The following is a 19311-nucleotide window of genomic DNA, read 5'->3' as shown; positions in this document are numbered from 1 at the left end:
ATATTTCTTACCCATTCTGTAAACAAGTAAGTCTTCTTATCCTTCTTTCTCTAAATATGAAACTCATAAAGTAGAACTGAGAACCTTAAACTGCTTTAGTCTAAAGTTAGTCACATTCAGCTCAGCGGCGTATTATTTCTCATATATCGATATGAGAAATAATACGCCGCTATATTAAAATGTTTTGCTTCCCTACGGATTCAACACGTTCTCTCCTAAAATTTGTATGTATTCTCCCTTACCCTAGAGTACTATTACATTTACCAGGTTTATTACACTGCGCCCTCCAGCTGATAAAACCATCGGACAGCTGGACCTCGTCAAAGATGGAATCATCGTGTTGCAGGTGATTGCAGTTTTTTTATTCACCACCTTGGGTACCAACATCCCTATAAAATTAACACTACCCTATCTATTTTTATCTTTTGACAAGTCTCTACTCAATGTTTCGTTCACCCTTGTTCTTCAGAGGCTGTTAAGTGTCCCATCAGCTAGCCAAAAAAGTTTTCTGTCTCCAGGAGCGCGAATTCTGTGAAGGCGCCTCAACACTCTGCCGGGCGCTGCGCGCTAACAGCCTCCGCGGTGTAGTCGCCCAGACCCACGCATCTTCCCCCCGTTGCTCGGCGTACTTAGCTGCTCAGCTGAGGGAGCTAGGGGCGGTACTGAAGGCCAGTGCACCCGCCGCACCCGCTACCCCACAGCTTGGCAAACTCGTCGTGTTCGGAGCTGGAGACAAGTAAAGCCTTTTGGTGTACAACATTTGTCTGGCCAGACTCAAATTACCTCCGCGGCGTAGTCGCTCAGACTCACGCATCCGCCCTCCGTGGCTCGACGTACTTAGCTGTTCATTAGCTGCGAGAGCTAGGGGCGGTGCTAAAGGCCAGTGCACCCGCCGCGCCCGCTACTCCACAGCTTGGCAAACTCGTCGTGTTCGGGGCCGCAGACAAGTTTGTAGCAATGCTCTTTCAGTTTACAACTTTTGTCTGGCCAGACTCAAGTCGCCTCCGCGGCGTGGTCGCTCAGATCGACGCCTCTTCTGCACGTTGCTCGGCGTACTTAGCTGCTCAACTGGGGGTACTAGGAGCCGTGCTGGTCAGTTCGGGAAGCTCGCCGTGTTTGGGGCTGGATACAAGTTTGTTGCCATAAAAAGCGTCCGTTTTGTCGGGCAGCCGCCTCACTTATGTATTTCATTCACTTTCTCAATTAGATCTACATATTTAGAAAATATTCAAAATATTCTTTTCTCCAGGGTATCCAGCTACGTCGGCGCCCTCCGAGAGCTAGGCATCGAGGCCTCCGAAGTCCCCCAATCCAGCGCTCCAGTCTGCGTCATCAGTGAAGCGGTGTACTGCGACACTCCAGTGGTTACCAGTGCCCTTGACGGCGTGGTCGCTGTGTTGGCTACACCGCCTAACTCTTACTCTGCTGTCACAGATCCTATTGATCTTGTGTGTGGAAGAGGAGGAGACTTGGCTATGCTGGAGGTACCTATGTATAATGATCTACTAAGTCTGCGTAATTAGATAAACTGTCTATTAACCCACTCCAGTCTCTCTAACTCAGTCAGTCTAACTCAGCAGCGCTAGCGACCAGCTTTGGCAGCAGGGTCTTAGCAAGAGCGCGGCAACTGTATCATTATTGTTTTTGTATGGTACCTATACCAGTGGAGTAAAGCACCTTCGAGATTACGCATTTCCCCTCGATCCAACTCCAGCAGCGTTTGGAAAATCATTTCAACTCATTTGAATGGCTTTCAGTTGCTTCTCAACATAAGGAATCTGGTTGCAATAAAATAATTATCCTTTGAGTTGCAAACGCACTTAATTCATTCGGTATTTGCTCAATGAGCATATATTACAAATAATTACACAGAGGTGATACTTCTAATACTCAAATAAATGGCTGTGACATAATCGGACAGACAGACGGACATGACGAATCTATACTATAAGGGGTCCGTTTTTTGCCATTTGGCTACGGAACCCTAAAAAGCTACAGTCGCCTTTCTCCGCCTTTGTCGGTTTTGATAGAGAATAGCTGTTTTTTTGTTAAGTTAGTAGATATTAGGTATGGCAGGCAAATATCGAGCAAGTTTGCGGTAAGTACTCGATTAATAGTATTATGTTTATATCCGCAGATTCTTACGGAATCCGAAATGGATGCTAAAGGCAAAGAACGAGTTCAATCTATACTGGAGGAGCAGAAGAAAACCCTCAAAACACTGTTATCAAAGCCTCAGGTAATCCCTAATAATATTATAAATGTTTTTTATCCCATTGCCCAGTATTTAGTCCATCGCTTTCACCCAATAACCTAATTAATTTTTCCATCAACTCTCAATAGTACTCACAACCTGGCGGGTGCTGTCGCTGCGTGGGTCCCATGACACGGGCAAGGGCAGCATACGCTCAGTGTACTCCTTACATTTCATTAAACTGTCAAAAGGGGCTCTACGTGTTGTATTCGGCTCCGCGCATGCCTCCCAAATGCCTAACCACCATCGTACCGTGATGAGAAAGACATGCTATAAATTCGGAAGTAACTGTCTGTATGGAAATAGATTCTCTGGGACTAGGTTAATTTTGTCTCAGAAATCAGCCCTTAAGAAGTACATCTGTTTTAAAATAAATGGTGTCACGTGAAATATCAGAAATAGGTACTCCAAATTTCCTCTTATATGTCTCCTTATTGGTTCCGTTATCATACAGAGGATACTTTAAACACTCATTAAAACCTATAAGTTTTTATCCGGCCCAGCCCTTTGTAGTTGAGAGAGACCTTAGTAAATCACATACATATTTATTTTGAACAGTTTACATAAGACAACCTTTAAAATTTAAATTCTTATTATGCATACATACATGATCATGAACATGACATTTCCAGATCCAGTTGATTCTGTATGAGACCCACTCAGCTCTCGAGGCCGAAAACCAAGCTCAAGTCACAAGGGCCGTTGCCGAGGCCAATCGCCTCGCCCGCGAAAGACATGTCATTCTTAAGAAGAAGCATAGAGACCATCATGTTTCTGTAAGTATTGGGTTATTACTTAACTTTCGAGGCCGAGAACCAAGCTCAGGAGGCCTAGTCAAGATAAGAATCATACATCGATAAACGCCAAACGTCGTTCGAAAAGTCTCGTGACTATTTCCATATATAATTTAAGTTTATATTGGCGTTTGCTATCAACGTCACTATCTTGGCTAAACTCCCTGGTAACAATAAGGGCAACCAATTAAAGCAATCTAGGACAACTGTTTCTGCAAGTATTGGGCTTTCGAGGCCGAGATCCTAGCTCAGATAACAAACTATGCAAGGGAAGCAATCGAAGACAACCAACGCTAGTCCTGTCAGCCCAACTGCTCAAGGAATCCTATAAGTAGGACCTCGGGGAGATCTCTCGGAGATGCGAGACGTTTTGCCCTGTATGGAGCCACTCCGATGCATTCCAGCACCATATAAGAGGCTGTCTCTTCTGTTCCAATTTCCATGCACCCCCGCGACTATCTGTAACACCTTGTTGTCTAGTCACTAACCTATTACTGAATTCCTACAGAGTTCCAAGAAGGACGTCACCGAGGTCGCGAGCACGGAATCGTCTTCGTCGCTGGATAACACAGCATCACACGTGGGCACTGAGAGAGATTACTCTATCGCCAGCCAGTCGCGACCCGCGTCCGCATGTACTAACAGGTATACTACTTATATGACTTTCCACATTCCCTGTGAATCGTTCGCTGAAATGCAACAACCTGACGATCCAATCAAAACACAACAAACAAAATAATGCATCGATCAGCTGTCGGAACTACGTTTGCTATATCTTGCGCCACTTTATTATGCGCTTAGGTTGGTATTCCTATGATTATATTTAGGAAGGAACGCATACCCCTTTTCTAAAAATGCACGATGTGTTCCTACGGTACAGAATGTACCTAGATATAGTTCGTTTAGAAAAAAGAAAAAAGTCTTGACATGCCCCTCTATTGAAAAACGCTTAAAAAAACAGTAACTATTAGTTATGAAAGCAAAGGAATGTAAATGATCGTATATGATTTATAACTGTTACATATTTACTTAAGTACTTATTTAGCGCAATGACCCAAACTGAGTCTTGGTCTCCAACACAAGAGCACGCCATTTTACCCGATCCTGCGCGGCTTCACGCCAGTTTTCACTGGCGCTGAGCTCACGGAGATCTACTTCCACTCTATCTTCCCACCTATACTTAGGATGACCTACAGGACGGCGTCCAGTCGGTCGACCCAAATATGCCACTTTACAGCACAATCTTCACCCATTCTTTCGAAGTGGCCCAGCCGACGGAGACGATGTGCTTACCTACATATTTGCCATGACTTATTTTTCAAAAGCGTTTATCAATAAAAAGACAGGTCAAAATCGCTTACTTTCTTTCAAATGCTAAAGAAAGGAGCTATAGACTTTGGCACAGATAAATATTTTTTTAAACAATCTTTTCCCATAGCAGAGGAATTATTTATTATATAAATCTATGACGTACAGTTCCAGACCACCTACCGCCAGCGTTCTCAAGAAGCAGACGGACCGGTCTGAGCCGGGCACGCGTCCGGGTACAACCAGCAAGGTCCGGCCTATCCCTGAAATACACGTGGCGAACGTACCACGAGACCCTAATGATGACAACCCGGATGTTTATGTAAGTTGGAACAATAGTCTGAGCCGGACACGCGTCCGGGTACAACCAGCAAGGTCCGGCCCATCCCTGAAACACCTGTGGTAAATATACCGCGAGACCTCAACGATGACAACCCGGATGTTTATGTAAGCTATTTTGATATGAAGAGTTTATGAAGGTTTCTAAAAAAAGACGGACTCTAAGACATACTGCCAGGTCTAACCCTGCCAGCCCGCGTAGCCAACGTGCATATCCGCTCCGTGGTGAACGAAACGCAACTGTCACAGTCGGACTAATATGGAAGAGTGATAGAGAGAGATGACTACGATACGCTACGGAGCGTTAACGATTGTAACGTTGGCCACGCGGCCTGGAGAGATCCATAGCAATCCTGAACGCAGAAATGAACGTAGACAAGATGGACCGTTATAGGTTCAATAGTTGAAAAAATGGCAGATATCGTTTTTAAATTATTGACAGCTTTTCGAAGTAGGTATGGCCGATTATATGCACTCAATAGGTAATAGAGCTTACCCTAATCTTAGCATTGTGAGACCGTAGGATTAATCCAACTTAGCTCCTACCTGTTTAATTAAAACTTTAGCGTAAGTGCTTCGAGCATAGCAGGAGAAAGGTGGGCTCTCAGGACCAGGACAATAAGTAAACTATTGCTCTGTTACGTTATATTTATTTATTTTAAACTTTATTGCACAATAAAAATAAGTACAAATGGCGGACTTAATGCATTAAGGCATTCTCTACCAGTCAACCATAGGGCAAAACAGAAATTCTCGAATTTGGGTGCAGTGAGAAAAATAATTCAAATGAAATGACAACTATAAAAGTAATTTTAAAAAACTATTTATATTATTTTGGTTTCAGGTGCCAAACTGCGATTTGTTTGAAATTCAGACTTTGCCGAATCTTGGGAACGGTTTGGATATCAACTACATTTTAGACAGAGACGGATGCTACCTCGGACTCATCCAGAGGAAGGTAGGTAGTGAGAAAATGTGTATACCCTTATAGGCATTCTTGAAATTGTATTCCTGTCTACAAGAAATGAAATTTGTTTAGAAAAAATCGGCCACAACGGATATATATAACACATCTATATCTCTCTGTAACACTTAACTTCCACATTCGTTACGAGTGATATTGGACCTCAAATCACCGTCCGACGTGTTGCCTCCCTGTCACACTTACGTACGAATATACAGGTGCGACAGAGAGGCAACACGTCGGACGTGATTCGCGGTAGGCCCGCTGTACGGAACGCAACACAACGGAATCGGAGGCGTTCTGCACACGCATTCAGTGTGGCCTAGCTTTCAGCCAGCTAATAAAGAACCCTTCGGCCGCGTACGCAACCAGAGCTTCGTAACCAGATGCGATCGAAAACTATTTCTGCCTTGTACGAAACCGGTTGCGATCAAAAACTAATTTCGTCTTACCCGTAACCAGTTACGATCGAACACTTCTCGTTCTTATACGAAACCAATGTCTGGGCCATCTAGCTATAGGTTTTTTTTTTCAAATATTTTGTCATGATACTCATGATAATTTCTTATCCTGAATGTCAATGCTCCATGTCTCTTAAGCCAGTGTCTTTTAAGGAACAAGGTTACATTGTATTTGCCAACAAAGTATTTGAATATTATCAACTGGTACAATTTTTGTGTTCTGATTTTTGACTAGATATATAACGTGTACAGTACTTATACTGTATAACAAGGTGTATAAATATAATCTTACCTGACTTTATCAACGGTCGAAAGGTTTCGTACAACAAAGAAAAGTGTTCGATCGTAACTGATAACTAGTAAGACGGAATTAGTTTTTGATCGCAACCGGTTTCGTACAAGGCAGAAATAGTTTTCGATCGCATCTGGTTACGAAGCTCTGGTTGCGTACGCGGCCGAAGGGATAAAGAAAGGACGTTTAGCACGCGGAATTTCGTGTGTTCCTCTCTCTCTATCACACGCGCATGATCTGTCCTGCTCGCACGGTGTCACTGACCGCCGGCATCATTGGCGGGATAGCAATATAACTACGCGCGTGATGTGATAGATAGAAACAGGCCGGTCAAGGAACGAAAAGTCCTTTCGGTCGATTGTAGAATCTATCGATAAATATCCTCTTAGAGTCTGTTCCGAAAGAGAAGGGTCGTGGAATGTATTGGGACCCATACATTCCACGACTCTTCTCTTTCCGCACAGGCTCTACTTGATTGGTCCGATCAGATCAGATTAGCAATTTGATTAAAGATAAAGATAGTTTATTATTCAAGTAGGCATATAACAAACAAATATAACAATGCGCTTATGAACGTCAAATAAAGCTACACCGGCTCTAACCCTACACCTCTGACCCGAGAAGATTTAAATTCCCCCTCAATTGGAGGAGGGTATCCCAATATGGACCGGCAAGAAACTCGGCTGGACACATCTTTTCAAAACATTACATGTTATAGTTAACATGCATACTAAGAAAAAAAATACATATATATGTTATATCAAGCTATACAAATACGTAGCTCTTTCAGAAAACAAATTTGATTGGTCACATGTAAGGAGTTTTACATAAATCATCAGTCACACAGGAGATCACCCGGCTAGACGCGAAGTACATGATCCAAGTGGCGGAGGAGCGGGGGCTGTTCGGCGCGGCGGCGGCGGCGCCGGCGCCCGCGCGGCGGAAGAAGGAGGCGAGCGCGCCGAAGCGGCGCCGCGGGAAGGCGGGGGTTTTTGAGGTGACTTTTATTAAGGTTGGGGCTCAACGAGGGTGCCCGTACTTCTGCTCGGAATCTGACCTGAGGGACGCGACGGTCAGGGCTGTCAGCACTGCTGCTTTCTGGGCATTCACTGTTTAAGGGAACTGTTAAATTTGGGATTGGTGGCTAAAGGAAACGCCCGTTCGGTTGACAGATTTATTCCGACTAACTGTCACAAGATTATATATACCTACCTACATGTAAGTAACCATACATAACACCTCCACCTTTAATTTATACAATTGACCACTTATACCTACACTAGGGCGCTACTGTATAAATACACTAGGGCGCATTACATAATCGCCGTGTATTGACCTTGGTCTCGCCTTGCAAGACTCGATAACGGTGTTTATAAGGAAAACTTTTTAATCATTAAATATAACCTATGTGTTACCTAAGCGATAAGCTACCGTTACATATACATTAGTTATTAAGGCAAGGAACATGAGAAATTCAATCTTAGTGGCTTACCAGGTATACAATGTAGCCAAGAGGTATTTATATACTAATACAAAATTATGTAACGAAATACATTGGACTCTTAAATACTAAACACTTAGCTATTATTACTAATAACAAATATATCTTCAAACCCGAATCTGAACGGGGGTTTGCGGATTCTAGGTACCCTGGGTGCATTGACCAGACTGTCAGTAGGCAATTGGGCCCCAGAGGATGGATCAGGTGACTTTTTGGGCATTCTATCGGTACATGGAGCCGCTGTGTGCGCAGTTGGGGACGCGGCCGAATCCGCCACTACCGGCTCGGCGCTACGCTCACGCTCGTTCTCATCGCTACTCCTGGACCAGCTCGTCTCATCCCTCGGTTCATCCTCGTCCAACTGGGTAACCGGCTCGTCATTACCAGGAAACACAAGCGAATTGCGCTTAGCTACACTACCTCCCTCGTTATTTAGCGTTACCCTCCTGCTCTTCAATTGGTCAATATGTCTATGAACCCCGGTTCCATTGTCAGTGTCTACAATATAATCAGTATCTCCGCGCCTGTCTCGTACAGTGCCGGGCATCCATTTATCGTCACCGCGATACTGTCGTACCCAGACCGGATCGCCCGCGCGCAGCTCGCGCTCGACGCCGCCCGCCGCGGGCCGCTGCCGCTCCTGTGCCGCTCGGACGTGATCCCCTCGATCCGGTCTTAAGCAATCTAACCTAGTTCGCAGCGAACGTCCCTGTAAAAGTTTCGCAGGGCTCTCTCCTGTCGTGCTATGTTCGGTATTTCGATATTGCAAAAGAAATCTACACAGTGCGGTCTCCGCGTCTAAATTTTCTTTTAAAGCTTTTATAATTACCGCTTTGCATATTTTTACTGCACTCTCGGCCGCTCCATTCGAAGCCGGGTGGTACGGGGCCGAGAGTACTTGATCTACGCCATTAGATGATAAGAAATTTTTAAACTCTGTACTCGAATACGGAGGCCCATTGTCGCTAACTACTTGTTTCGGAATGCCGAACCTAGACCACAACTCCCTAAGCACCCGTATTACCGCCGCCGCCGAAGTGCTATTCATCTTTATGGCCTCAATCCACTTTGAGTAGGCATCCACGACGATTAGATATGTTTTTTCCCCGGACCGGGCCGAGGAAATCGAGGTGTATCCTAGTCCACGGCCTGTCCGGCCACGCCCACATACGCGGCGCGTGCGCCAGCGGCGCACTGGACGCGGCGGCGCACACGCCGCATTCGCGGCATTGCGCCTCGATAGCCTCGTCAAGTCCAGGCCACCACACGTAGCCCCTCGCTAAGCTTTTTGTCTTCACAATGCCCATGTGAGCCTCATGAAGTTCCTTTAATACTCTGACCCTACATGATATTGGTATGACCACTCGGTGACCCCATAAGATGCAACCTAATTCCGTATATAATTCGTTTTTCCTATTAAAGTAAGGGCTTAACTCTCTCATTTCGCATTCCGCAGGCCAACCGTCTTTAATGTAACCTAAAACCCTGCTTAAAATCGGATCCGAGGCCGTTGAGGTTTTCAATTTGTTATAATCTAACAATAAAGCGTCTGCGGCAAAATGCAGATAAGTCTGTTCAGGTATCTGGCCCGCCTCCTCCACCGCTTCATCCTTGTATGATTTAATTAATCTAGACAGAGCGTCCGCCGTATTTTTCTCGGTCGAAATGTACTCGATATCGAAATCGTAAGCTGAAAGCACTATCGCCCAACGCTGTAGGCGGCTCGCGGCGGTAACCGGCACTCCGCTGTTTGGTCCAAAAATACTAACCAGCGGCTTGTGGTCTGTACGCAGCGTAAACCTACGACCATAAAGGTACTGGTGAAACTTACTAACGGCAAATACTATTGCTAGTGCCTCCTTATGAATCTGGCTGTAGTGCAACTCGTGTGCAGTTAGAGACCGCGAGGCATATGCCACGACGCGTTCGGTACCGTCGGGCGCGCGCCGGGCTAGCACGGCCCCGAGGCCGTGCGAACTCGCGTCACAAGTAACCACCGACTGTTGTGAAATATCAAAATGCACCAGCACGTCCGTACTGACTAGTAACCTCTTCACCTGTCTAAATGCTGCCTCCTCCTCCTTACCCCAGCGCCAATGTACCCCTTTTTTTACTAGCTGGTACAGTGGATGCAAATATGAACTCAAGTTGCGAACGAATTTACCATAAAAATTTACCATTCCTAAAAACGAACGCAGTTCGGCCACGTTTTTGGGAGCACTCATTTCTACTATGGGTTTTATCTTCTCCGGATCTACACTCACGCCCTGCTTATCAACCTTGAACCCCAAAAACATAACTTTGTCGGCTAGGAATACGCATTTACTTTTTTTTAATTTCAACCCACAACTTTCTAATCTACTAAATACCTCATTTATTGTTTTTAAATGCGCATTTAAGTCCGCCCCTGTAATTAATATATCATCTAGGAAATTAAGTACGTTCGGAATTCCCTGTAGAACCGATTGCATCATTTTTTGGAAAATTCCCGGGCTGGACGAGAGCCCGTACACTAATCGATTATATTTAAATAATCCGCGGTGTGTATTTATCACCGTATAACACTTTGACGCTTCGTCTAATTCATACTGATTATAGGCATGCGATAAATCTAACTTCGTGAAATATGAATTATTGCTTAAATTTGTAAACAAGTCCTCAATTTTTGGAACCGGGTACCTATCGACCAATAACACTTTATTCAAGGTAATCTTATAATCCGCGCATACCCTTATACCGCCGTCCGCTTTCCTGGCAATGACAAGAGGAGTGGCCCAGTCGGAGTGGTCGACGGGCTCGATGACGCCGGCCGCTAGCATGGCGTCCAGCTCGGCGTCGAGGCGCGCGCGCAGCGCGTATGGCAGGGGCCGCGCGCGGCAGAATATCGGCTGAGCTCCCTCGCGCACACACAGCGACGCCTTGCCCCCGGTGTACCGGCCCAACGCATCCTCGAATAACGGCTTATTCCTGGAAAGTACGTCCGAAATTAAAGCCTCCTTATCCATCGACTTGACAATAGACCCATCGTCTATATTAAAATTGTACACCTTAAAAGGTGGTATATTTATACCTAGCTCGGCGAGCCATTGACGGCCTAACAAACTGGTACAACCATTATTAATTACATACAAATCTAAGTTTTTCCTTTTATTCTCGTAAACTACGTCTACTTCAAGATAACCTAGAGGCCGGATACCCGAACCGTCATAAAACTTAAGTAAAAGTTGACACGGGTGCAAAGTACAGTTAGCAAAATATTTATAAAAGGTTGTACTACTTATGCATGATATTGCTGATCCCGTGTCCACCTCCATAGTCAAAACCTGATTATTTACAAGAATAGGAATACACACCGGCTTGTACTGACTCAACGACATCAAATTCATAACTTCTTCGCCGTCCCTTCCACGCTCGCCCTGCAAGAAGTCTTCCTGGTCCGCCTCCGCGTCCCGACCTTGCACCCAATGCAAGCCGGACCTGGCACCACCACCTCGGCCGCTCCAGCCCCCGCGCCATGACCGCCCGCGGTTAGCTGCTCCGCGGCCTCCATTGCCACGACGATTAGCCCCAAAACCGTTCGTAGGTCTCCCGAGACTGCTACCACGCATAACTTGCGGGCACATCCTACGCAAATGCCCCTTGATTTTGCACACGTCACACACGTATTGACTAAATTTGCACTCTGTTTGTCGATGATGAGGGTCGCCGCACGACTCGCATAAACCACGACCCGCACTGACCGGTTGAATCTTATGCACTGTTTTTACATCATTTCGCTCGCTAATATCCTTATCTCCGATTGCATGTGAATCCCGCTCGGCCGCTTCCAGCGTAGTAGCAATCGTAACCGCCTTATTATAAGACAGTTTTTCCTCTGCAAATAATCGCTGTCTAACAAAATCACTATTTACGCCACAAACAAATTGGTCTCTCATATTATCATCCAGCGTAGTACCAAAATCACAATACCTGGATGCTTTCTTTAATTCTGCCATAAAATTAGCCACTGATTGTCCGTTACTTTGTCGACATTGACGAAACTTGAATCTTTCGGCGACTACCGACGGTTTCGGTTGTAAATAATTAGCCATTATTTTAATCACTTCGTCGTATTCACAATCACACGGTTTCTTCGGGCTGCACAGGTTGACCATCAGCTCATACGCGGTATCCCCTATACAGCTTATTAGCGTCGGCAGCTTCAGGTTATCTTCCACCTTATTCACCAAAAAGTACATCTCCAACCGATCACAATAAGTTTGCCAATTCCCACCATCCATCTCGAAGCACGCGACTTTTCCCACAGTTTTAGCCATCTTCCTCGCACGAAAATAATGTATTCCCTCGTCAGCGAATGTTAAATTTGGGATTGGTGGCTAAAGGAAACGCCCGTTCGGTTGACAGATTTATTCCGACTAACTGTCACAAGATTATATATACCTACCTACATGTAAGTAACCATACATAACAGGAACCTCAACACGAAGGAAGAACGAGGGTGCGGGGTGTTAGTGTCGGCAACGCGCATGTCCGTAGGCTATGTTAACCGCTTACCATCAGACGGGCCGCCGAATGCTTGTTTGCCGCCGACGTAGTATAAAAAAAAAGCTTGGCACCATACCAGCTCCGTCCCAACTCACCGTCAACTACCTCTCGTGTCGAATGATGGTCCCTATGACGGATTATTTTTACATGGATTAGCGTCAATGACAGCCTGTCACGTTAAATGTTTGTTAGACATTTTTTTTAACTTTAGCGCATTAATTTATTTAGAAATGTAACATTTCAGTAAATGTACTTTTCTTACCACAGGAAACTTATACTCAACGAGACAATTCTAAAAATCTCATATTAGTCATATTCAATCAGGTTGCTTTGTTTCATCACAGAGTTCCTTTGGCCACCTCCTGTCTCCATCGTCAGATCAGCTCGATTTCGGTTTTTTTAAAGCAGTGCATTTTCTGTCTGGAAACAACGACGTGGAACTGCTGATGAAGACCATATATAATGTTTTGTGAAATAGGTTATTTTTTGTTAAGGGTTATTCAGGATATCACTGAAGACTGTAGTGTGTAGCCATTGTAAACTCTCTAAGTAAAGAACTGAGGGTGTAGGTTGGGGAAAATAACAATTAGAGACCCTGCACAGTAGCGCCTTTGAGCGTCGGCGTCTTGTCAGCGCTATAGTAAATGGTGTCGCTGCGAAGTTGCGCCAACGTTGCTGAGCCACAGAGTTGACTAGACGCCGACGCTCGGGAGACGCTAGTGTGGGCTCTTAGTGTAAGGCCTGAGTGGACGCTCGAGTTGGGCGTGCAGCGGGGCGGGGCGCGCGGCGTGCATGATAAACAAATACAAACGAATAGGAGCGGCCTTAGTGCACGCTGCTCACATCACTTGTGAGCCCGATCCCACGCTGCACGCCCCACTGAACGCTCCGCTTCGAGCGTCCACTCAGGCCTTATGACGCGGTTCGAAGAATGCTTAAGACACGTTTAAGATCTTGAAAAGATCGATAACTAAACGACATGTCAAAATTGACGTTTATTTCGATTCCGCTGTGATCCCGATAAGATCTATCTACGATATTTCTAATGTCAAAGTGACATTGGTTGCCCGAATCGAGCTGATTCTGTCAATTATACCACATACAAACGATATCTAAATGAGAACTTATCGAAACCATCTCATTCTTCGGATCCGGCCGTTACACTTAGTAGTTGGAATGGTTATTTGTGTTTCAGGTGGACCGAATTAACGCCCCAACCTACGCGTCGTTGTCGCGCTCGTCGCGCCGCAACAGCGCGCCCGCGCCGTCGCCGCCGGGGCAGCGCTTCGTGACGGTGGTGTCGCCGGAGCCCGACGTGCCGCGCGTGTGCTCGCGCCACGAGCGCCGCCAGGCCGCCGCCGGCTCCGTGCACTGCGCGTGCGACGCCAGGCACAGGTGAGGAGAGGACAGCTCGTATACGAGCAGTCGAGTACAGTTGCCCGTCAAATTAAGAGAGACCCCACACTAACGTGTTTTGAGCTTCGGCGTCTAGTCAGCGCTATGAAAAATGGTGTCGCTGCACAGTTGCTCCGACGTTGTGTCGAGCAGCTCGGGAGACGCAAGTGTGGGGTGGCCCTACGCGCAGATATAAAGAGGATAGTGGATGATGGCTTCTCCGTATAAATAACGTAGTCCTCATTTTCCTCCCTGAATTGACAGTGGAAAATGGGGACTACTCCAGTCTATAAATAAAGTCGTCCTTGTGCAAGGGGCAAATCGAGGCTACTATTTGTATATTTTCGAGGTCCCAGTCCATATTAGGTCCGTGACTCGGCAACTTCATGAGTTGATGACCAGTCTTCCTAAGCGATAACTTGTCAAGTGGTTAAGCGAAATGTCAGCTGCTGCTCCGTTCGTGGATCGTGGTTGACTGAATTAGAGAGACAATACCGAATGGCATTGAAAACAGCTGCTAATTTTCCGCGTAACACGAGTTCAGAAATCATTTGGGAGATGCTTGATGAAGACCCATGGTACATACGTGCTAGAGACCTCCATGAAGACATGCTCCGTAAGTTAAGGGATCAGCCAATTCCGGGTCTTACGCAACCCGGGCACAGATATAATAAGCCGAACCACCATAATCCTATGTTACCTGGTCTGCGTACTGGTGAAATTGACTATGTGTGTAAACAAGAAAGAGGAAAACCACTCTCCAAGCAAATGGCCCCACCTCGTATCCCTGTCATTTAAATGTATACATAGCTTTAGCGTGAGCCAGTTCATGCCTGAACTGAGCCCCATTTACTTTACCATTAGATCTTTTTGATACCTAAGACATATATGTAAAATAATACTGCTGGCGCTTGGCAGGCCATAACTCTGTAACTTTAATTATAAAAAATAAAGTTTTATTCTATTCTATTCTATTCGTGGATCGATCCGGTCGTATTCATTTATCATGTACTTTAACTCCAAGTTATACCAGACTTAAATATGCTTCAAAGACAGCGGTGTTCCCGTATGTAAAAACGATCCGCTACACATCGTTCATACCTAAGGTTGTCTGGAAGAGATCGCTCTTTAGCAGTAAGACCGCCTGATGTCTGCCTCTATCTTTAATCAAAGAGAATTGATTGTAATAGAGAGTGAAGTGTAAGAAAAACGTGCCCTTTAGTTTGACATTCAAAACAGATGGCGCTGCACTTAGCCATATGCTTTGTGGTCACTGAATTGTCAAACGTCAACTTTTGACAATCAGAGTTATCGCAAAATGTATGGAACAGTACAGCGCCATCTCGTTTACCTATCAAATTGGAAGCACGAATTTGTTTTGGCATGTACGCATCTTAATCAATGTATTATCTTTGCTTTAATCAATTGTTTTTCATTAAGCTGTAACTTTTTACTGAGGTGTGGCAATAAAGAGTATTCTATCTATCGGCCTCACGCCAGGTTATACCCGAGCTACCGCGGCAGCCGGCGCCAGTCGGCGGACGCCGCGGGCCCGCCGTCGCCGCCGCCGTGCCGGCGCCCCTTCCCGCTGGTGGTGCACGACCTGCGCCTCAGCCGCTGCTCCAGGGAGTCCATCGACCCGCTGCCGGCGCTCGACGCACCTGCCCGCTCTCTCCTCTCGCACGAGAACACGTATCGGAACTTTATGTCGAATGTTTGATTCGTGTTTGTTAGGTCGAAAAAAAGATAAGTGCCGATTACATCCACACTTCTCGATATCGGGCCCAAAATCAGTCGCGATTTCGGGCGTGATAATTGTTTTCCGTTTCACGGAATATCAGAGCGCATCGTTAACAATATTTGAAATGTAAAATATACTTTATTTCTAATTGCCAAAAATGTTCAATTTTGAATTTGAAATCATTTATTTCATGTAACTGTGACACATACATTTTGTCACTAAAAACAGTTTCCAAAGGGTTAGTACCTAAGCCTAAAAATTATACCTAAACCTACTTACTTAACCTTTTCAGTTAACACTGTATGGAGCCCATAAGGGAATGTAGTCCCGCATAGTGTAGCATTAGCGGACATTGAGACTTATCCCCTATTATTCTTAAGATGATGTGCAATGAACCATTTTTTTTTAATTTCAAATATTGTAAACAATGTGCTGATATTTGGTGAAACGGAAAAAACTCTTTCTCGGGCCCGAAATCGGGTCTGATATCAGGCCTGATGAAGTGTGGATGTAATTGCACACACATTTGCACTGGCAATGGCCACCAAGAGGCTGTTTCGAATTTTGGATTTCTTTTGACGTCACATGTTCGTACGTCCCGCTTGAGCAGGTTAAAAACATATCAATAAGATATTCGTAAGTTTGAATGCCACACTAGAGCGCCGGCCGCGCAAAAGAAATTTCGTTATCTGCTTCTCTATCGCTCTTGCATATACGAGTAATAGAGACAGATGACAAAACTTTCGCGTTAGGGCTTCTGGAAAAGAACAGGGCTATAACCGCGAAAATATAAGTTCGTCAATTGCGGGCATTTTTCTCTGGTACTCTTAATCACGTCTTAGTGCGAGTAAAAATGAAAGATCCCCGCAATTTGCGAATTTCAGTTTTCGCAGTAGGCTCCCTAGTGTGTCTTTTGGGGGCCAGGCCGTAGCAGTACCTGTACAAAAAAATCGTAAATTTTAGTCGGAGTTTGAATTCGTTGTAATCAAAATTATTATCAGTGAGGCTAAGAGAAATCTATGGCGGTTATCATTCTGGATTATAGTTGCGCCATTCTCGAGAACGGCACAACTATACACTGGATGCGATTGGCACGTCGCCCCGATGTGCGTGCGGGCGGGCTGTCGCTATAATACGCGCATATAGTGATGTCTCGCTCAAACATCGGAGCGACGCGCGAATTGCGTCCAGTAGGGACCCGTCCACCACTTCCCAGAAAAAAAGCCCTTAAATGGCTTAGGACCACTTGCATCATCCTACTGACCCGGGTCATGGGTTAACCGGTGAAACCCACCATGGGTTTCACCGGTTTTACACATGTGTAACCATGGTAACACGATGTTTAACTGATAGGAAAGCTGGTCACTTTTGCAACAGAGGGCCTACCGCAAACCACGTTCAACGTGTTGCCTCTCTGTCGCACTTGTAAATTCGTACATAAGTGTGACAGGAAGGCAAATCGTCGAACGTGGTTCGCGGTAGGCCCTCAGTTCTGCCATAAGAGATGGTCGTTGGTCATCCTTTCTCTACCATCCATAATTATGCGGTAATGCTGGTTGTCGAAAGTTGACGTTTGACAGTCTCGTCACAGAACATGGCGCCGTATGCCGCAATTATTTCAGCAGTCAAAGTCCGAGGCACTATTTTTTTTTCATTGAAATTTGTTATTCCAGCACTCTTTTCTATTAATATATTTGTAATTTTCGTAATTTGTAGCAGTTACCTCTTCTTAAAATAGGTAAAGACATACACTAGTGCAGGCGTATTCCTATTTGTCCTCACCGGGCACAGATGAGAATAGGTACACAAATAGGCTACATATACGCACACAGACGTTACATTTACAGGCGTTCTCGAGCACTCTCGGGCAGAGCTTAGTCGGGCTGTGCGCGCGTTGCTCACTTGACGTCCCCGCCGCTACGTAGGTACCTACTGTAATGTACGTCAAAATGCAGTCTCTAAGGAATGTAAACATAATAAGATGTACGTATAAACGAATCGATGTATGTATGTCTGTAAACTTATATTACCTACTCCTTTTTAAAATTCGAAATTAATACAGAAGCAACCCTAGTGAGTCGGGCAAGTTTAGGTATGTATTTTCAAGAACAACGAGAATGGACCTTCTGTTTATTTTTTATTTTGTGCTATGAATCAATCCAATCTGTCCCCGCCTCGTGTATGGCGGCGGTCACGTGGGTGACGTGGGGGGGGGACAAGGAATACACCTCGGTGCAGGTGATATAATTAAGCTATATTGAATAAAGAATACAATATATGTAATGTAATAATTATACCTAGAAGTTTTTGTAGCAAAGATGAGGGTTTGTCAAAAATACCGACATAACTGTTATATCATCGATAGGTACTTCAACTGCACACACACACACACACACACATACAAACACAAATATACATGCATTGCTACTTAATAATAATCAAACAGAATTTGAAATAGAGGTGGCAGTCAAAGAAAACTTTGTAGCCAGGGAAACGTTACTACAAACCATGAATTTTAAGTCGAAGAATTTGGAATAGAGGTGGATTGTCAAAGAGAATTTTGTAGCCACAGTAAATTTACTGCCATCTTTCGACACATGATTAAAGTGACAGGCATAGTGACAAGTGATAAAAATGCGACGGTACTACAGCCGCAGGAATGTCGGTGTTTCATATTGTCAAGCGCTCGTTTTGGCTAGGAAAAGTTCTATAGTATTTTTCAAATAGCTCTTTATCTTTATGAGGTTATAAATTGTATGGAGATGACAGCTGTCACCATACCCAAGATATGTGTAAAATACTATAGGTAAGAGGTACAAGTTCCTACAAAAAAAAAAAAAAAACATTTTGATGTAAAATCATTTAGAATGTCTAGTTGAATAATATCCTGAGTATTGTAGTATTTACCACATTTTTTATGAAGAAAATAAATGAACAACAAAACCAATTCGTGTTTTCTTTTTATTTTAACAAAGGAATTTTTATAAACTAGGCACAAGTGACAAAAAAGTTTATAAAATGTAAGAAAATTTTTTTTTAAAAAGAAATAAAATGGAGCTAAATATAACAATCACTTTTTTGACATGTTTATGTACTTAACTTAAACAATGTTTTTATTTTAAAACATGTCTGTGTTAAACTAGTTATTTTGCGAAGAAAAGTAGTAACATAAAATCCAAATCAAATTAATTTATTTTATTATTATTTGCGTTTCCTGCTCGCCCTTAAGAGTTGGTCAAAGGCGCCTTTTCAAAGATAGCATACACCAGAGAATTTGGGACGGGTATCGCCGTGGCCGAGTGGTCTAGTGGTTAGGACGTTAGCCGCGTAAGCTGAAGACGCGGTTCGATTCCCACCGGTGGACTTGGTCACTTTCATTAGTGTGTGATATCTATTTCAGATTATTTTATAAACATCAAAATGAATAAAACAAAACGTAAACATATTTTCTTTTATAATTAGGTACTATACTCTGTATCTTTAGGTATTTAAATAAAAGTAAACAAACTATTTGTACTGGTTCGGGTAGTTACAACATTTATTGGTTAACCAATCAAATACAAAACCACCTGGATCTGTCACTGAACGACCTGACTTTAACCTACATTGTTTGATCATGTAATGTTTCTACCCTCAACTAGCTTAAGGAGCCATTTGAGGGTAGATTTTGTTTACTTTTATTGAAATACCTAAAGACTATAATAAAAACCGGTATGT

At 44.3% G+C, this 19311-nt stretch overlaps 2 protein-coding genes across 3 annotated transcripts in view; one reads left to right on the top strand and one right to left on the bottom strand.

Moving 5' to 3' along the window:
* The window catches only part of LOC133517328 (uncharacterized), a 41927-nt gene extending 23386 nt beyond the window's left edge, over positions 1–18541 (top strand). For both annotated transcript variants that reach the window (XM_061850592.1, XM_061850593.1), the window contains exons 8-18: positions 268–346; positions 519–736; positions 1250–1484; positions 2138–2239; positions 2887–3030; positions 3557–3693; positions 4525–4678; positions 5540–5653; positions 7260–7409; positions 13654–13853; positions 15354–18541. In XM_061850592.1, coding sequence (XP_061706576.1) covers positions 268–346; positions 519–736; positions 1250–1484; positions 2138–2239; positions 2887–3030; positions 3557–3693; positions 4525–4678; positions 5540–5653; positions 7260–7409; positions 13654–13853; positions 15354–15573 — 1753 coding nt within the window. In that variant the 3' untranslated portion in view covers positions 15574–18541. The remainder of the gene's footprint in view (positions 1–267; positions 347–518; positions 737–1249; positions 1485–2137; positions 2240–2886; positions 3031–3556; positions 3694–4524; positions 4679–5539; positions 5654–7259; positions 7410–13653; positions 13854–15353) is intronic.
* On the bottom strand, positions 10787–12377 carry LOC133517329 (uncharacterized). The gene is made up of 2 exons (XM_061850594.1): positions 11267–12377; positions 10787–10880 (listed from the first exon to the last, which is right to left on the bottom strand). The coding sequence occupies exons 1-2, from the start codon at positions 12227–12229 to the stop codon at positions 10875–10877; spliced, it is 969 nt and encodes a 322-aa protein (XP_061706578.1). The 5' UTR covers positions 12230–12377; the 3' UTR covers positions 10787–10874.
* Positions 18542–19311: the final 770 nt, after the last annotated feature.

The sequence above is a fragment of the Cydia pomonella genome, chromosome 4 (assembly GCF_033807575.1).
Source record: "Cydia pomonella isolate Wapato2018A chromosome 4, ilCydPomo1, whole genome shotgun sequence".
Taxonomy (NCBI): Eukaryota; Metazoa; Arthropoda; class Insecta; order Lepidoptera; family Tortricidae; genus Cydia; species Cydia pomonella.
This window is presented reverse-complemented; position numbering and strand designations above follow the sequence as displayed.

Bases quoted from the DNA above. Each gene is read 5' to 3' on its own strand.
- LOC133517329 (XM_061850594.1), bottom strand. From the start codon at position 12,229: ATGGCTAAAACTGTGGGAAAAGTCGCGTGCTTCGAGATGGATGGTGGG.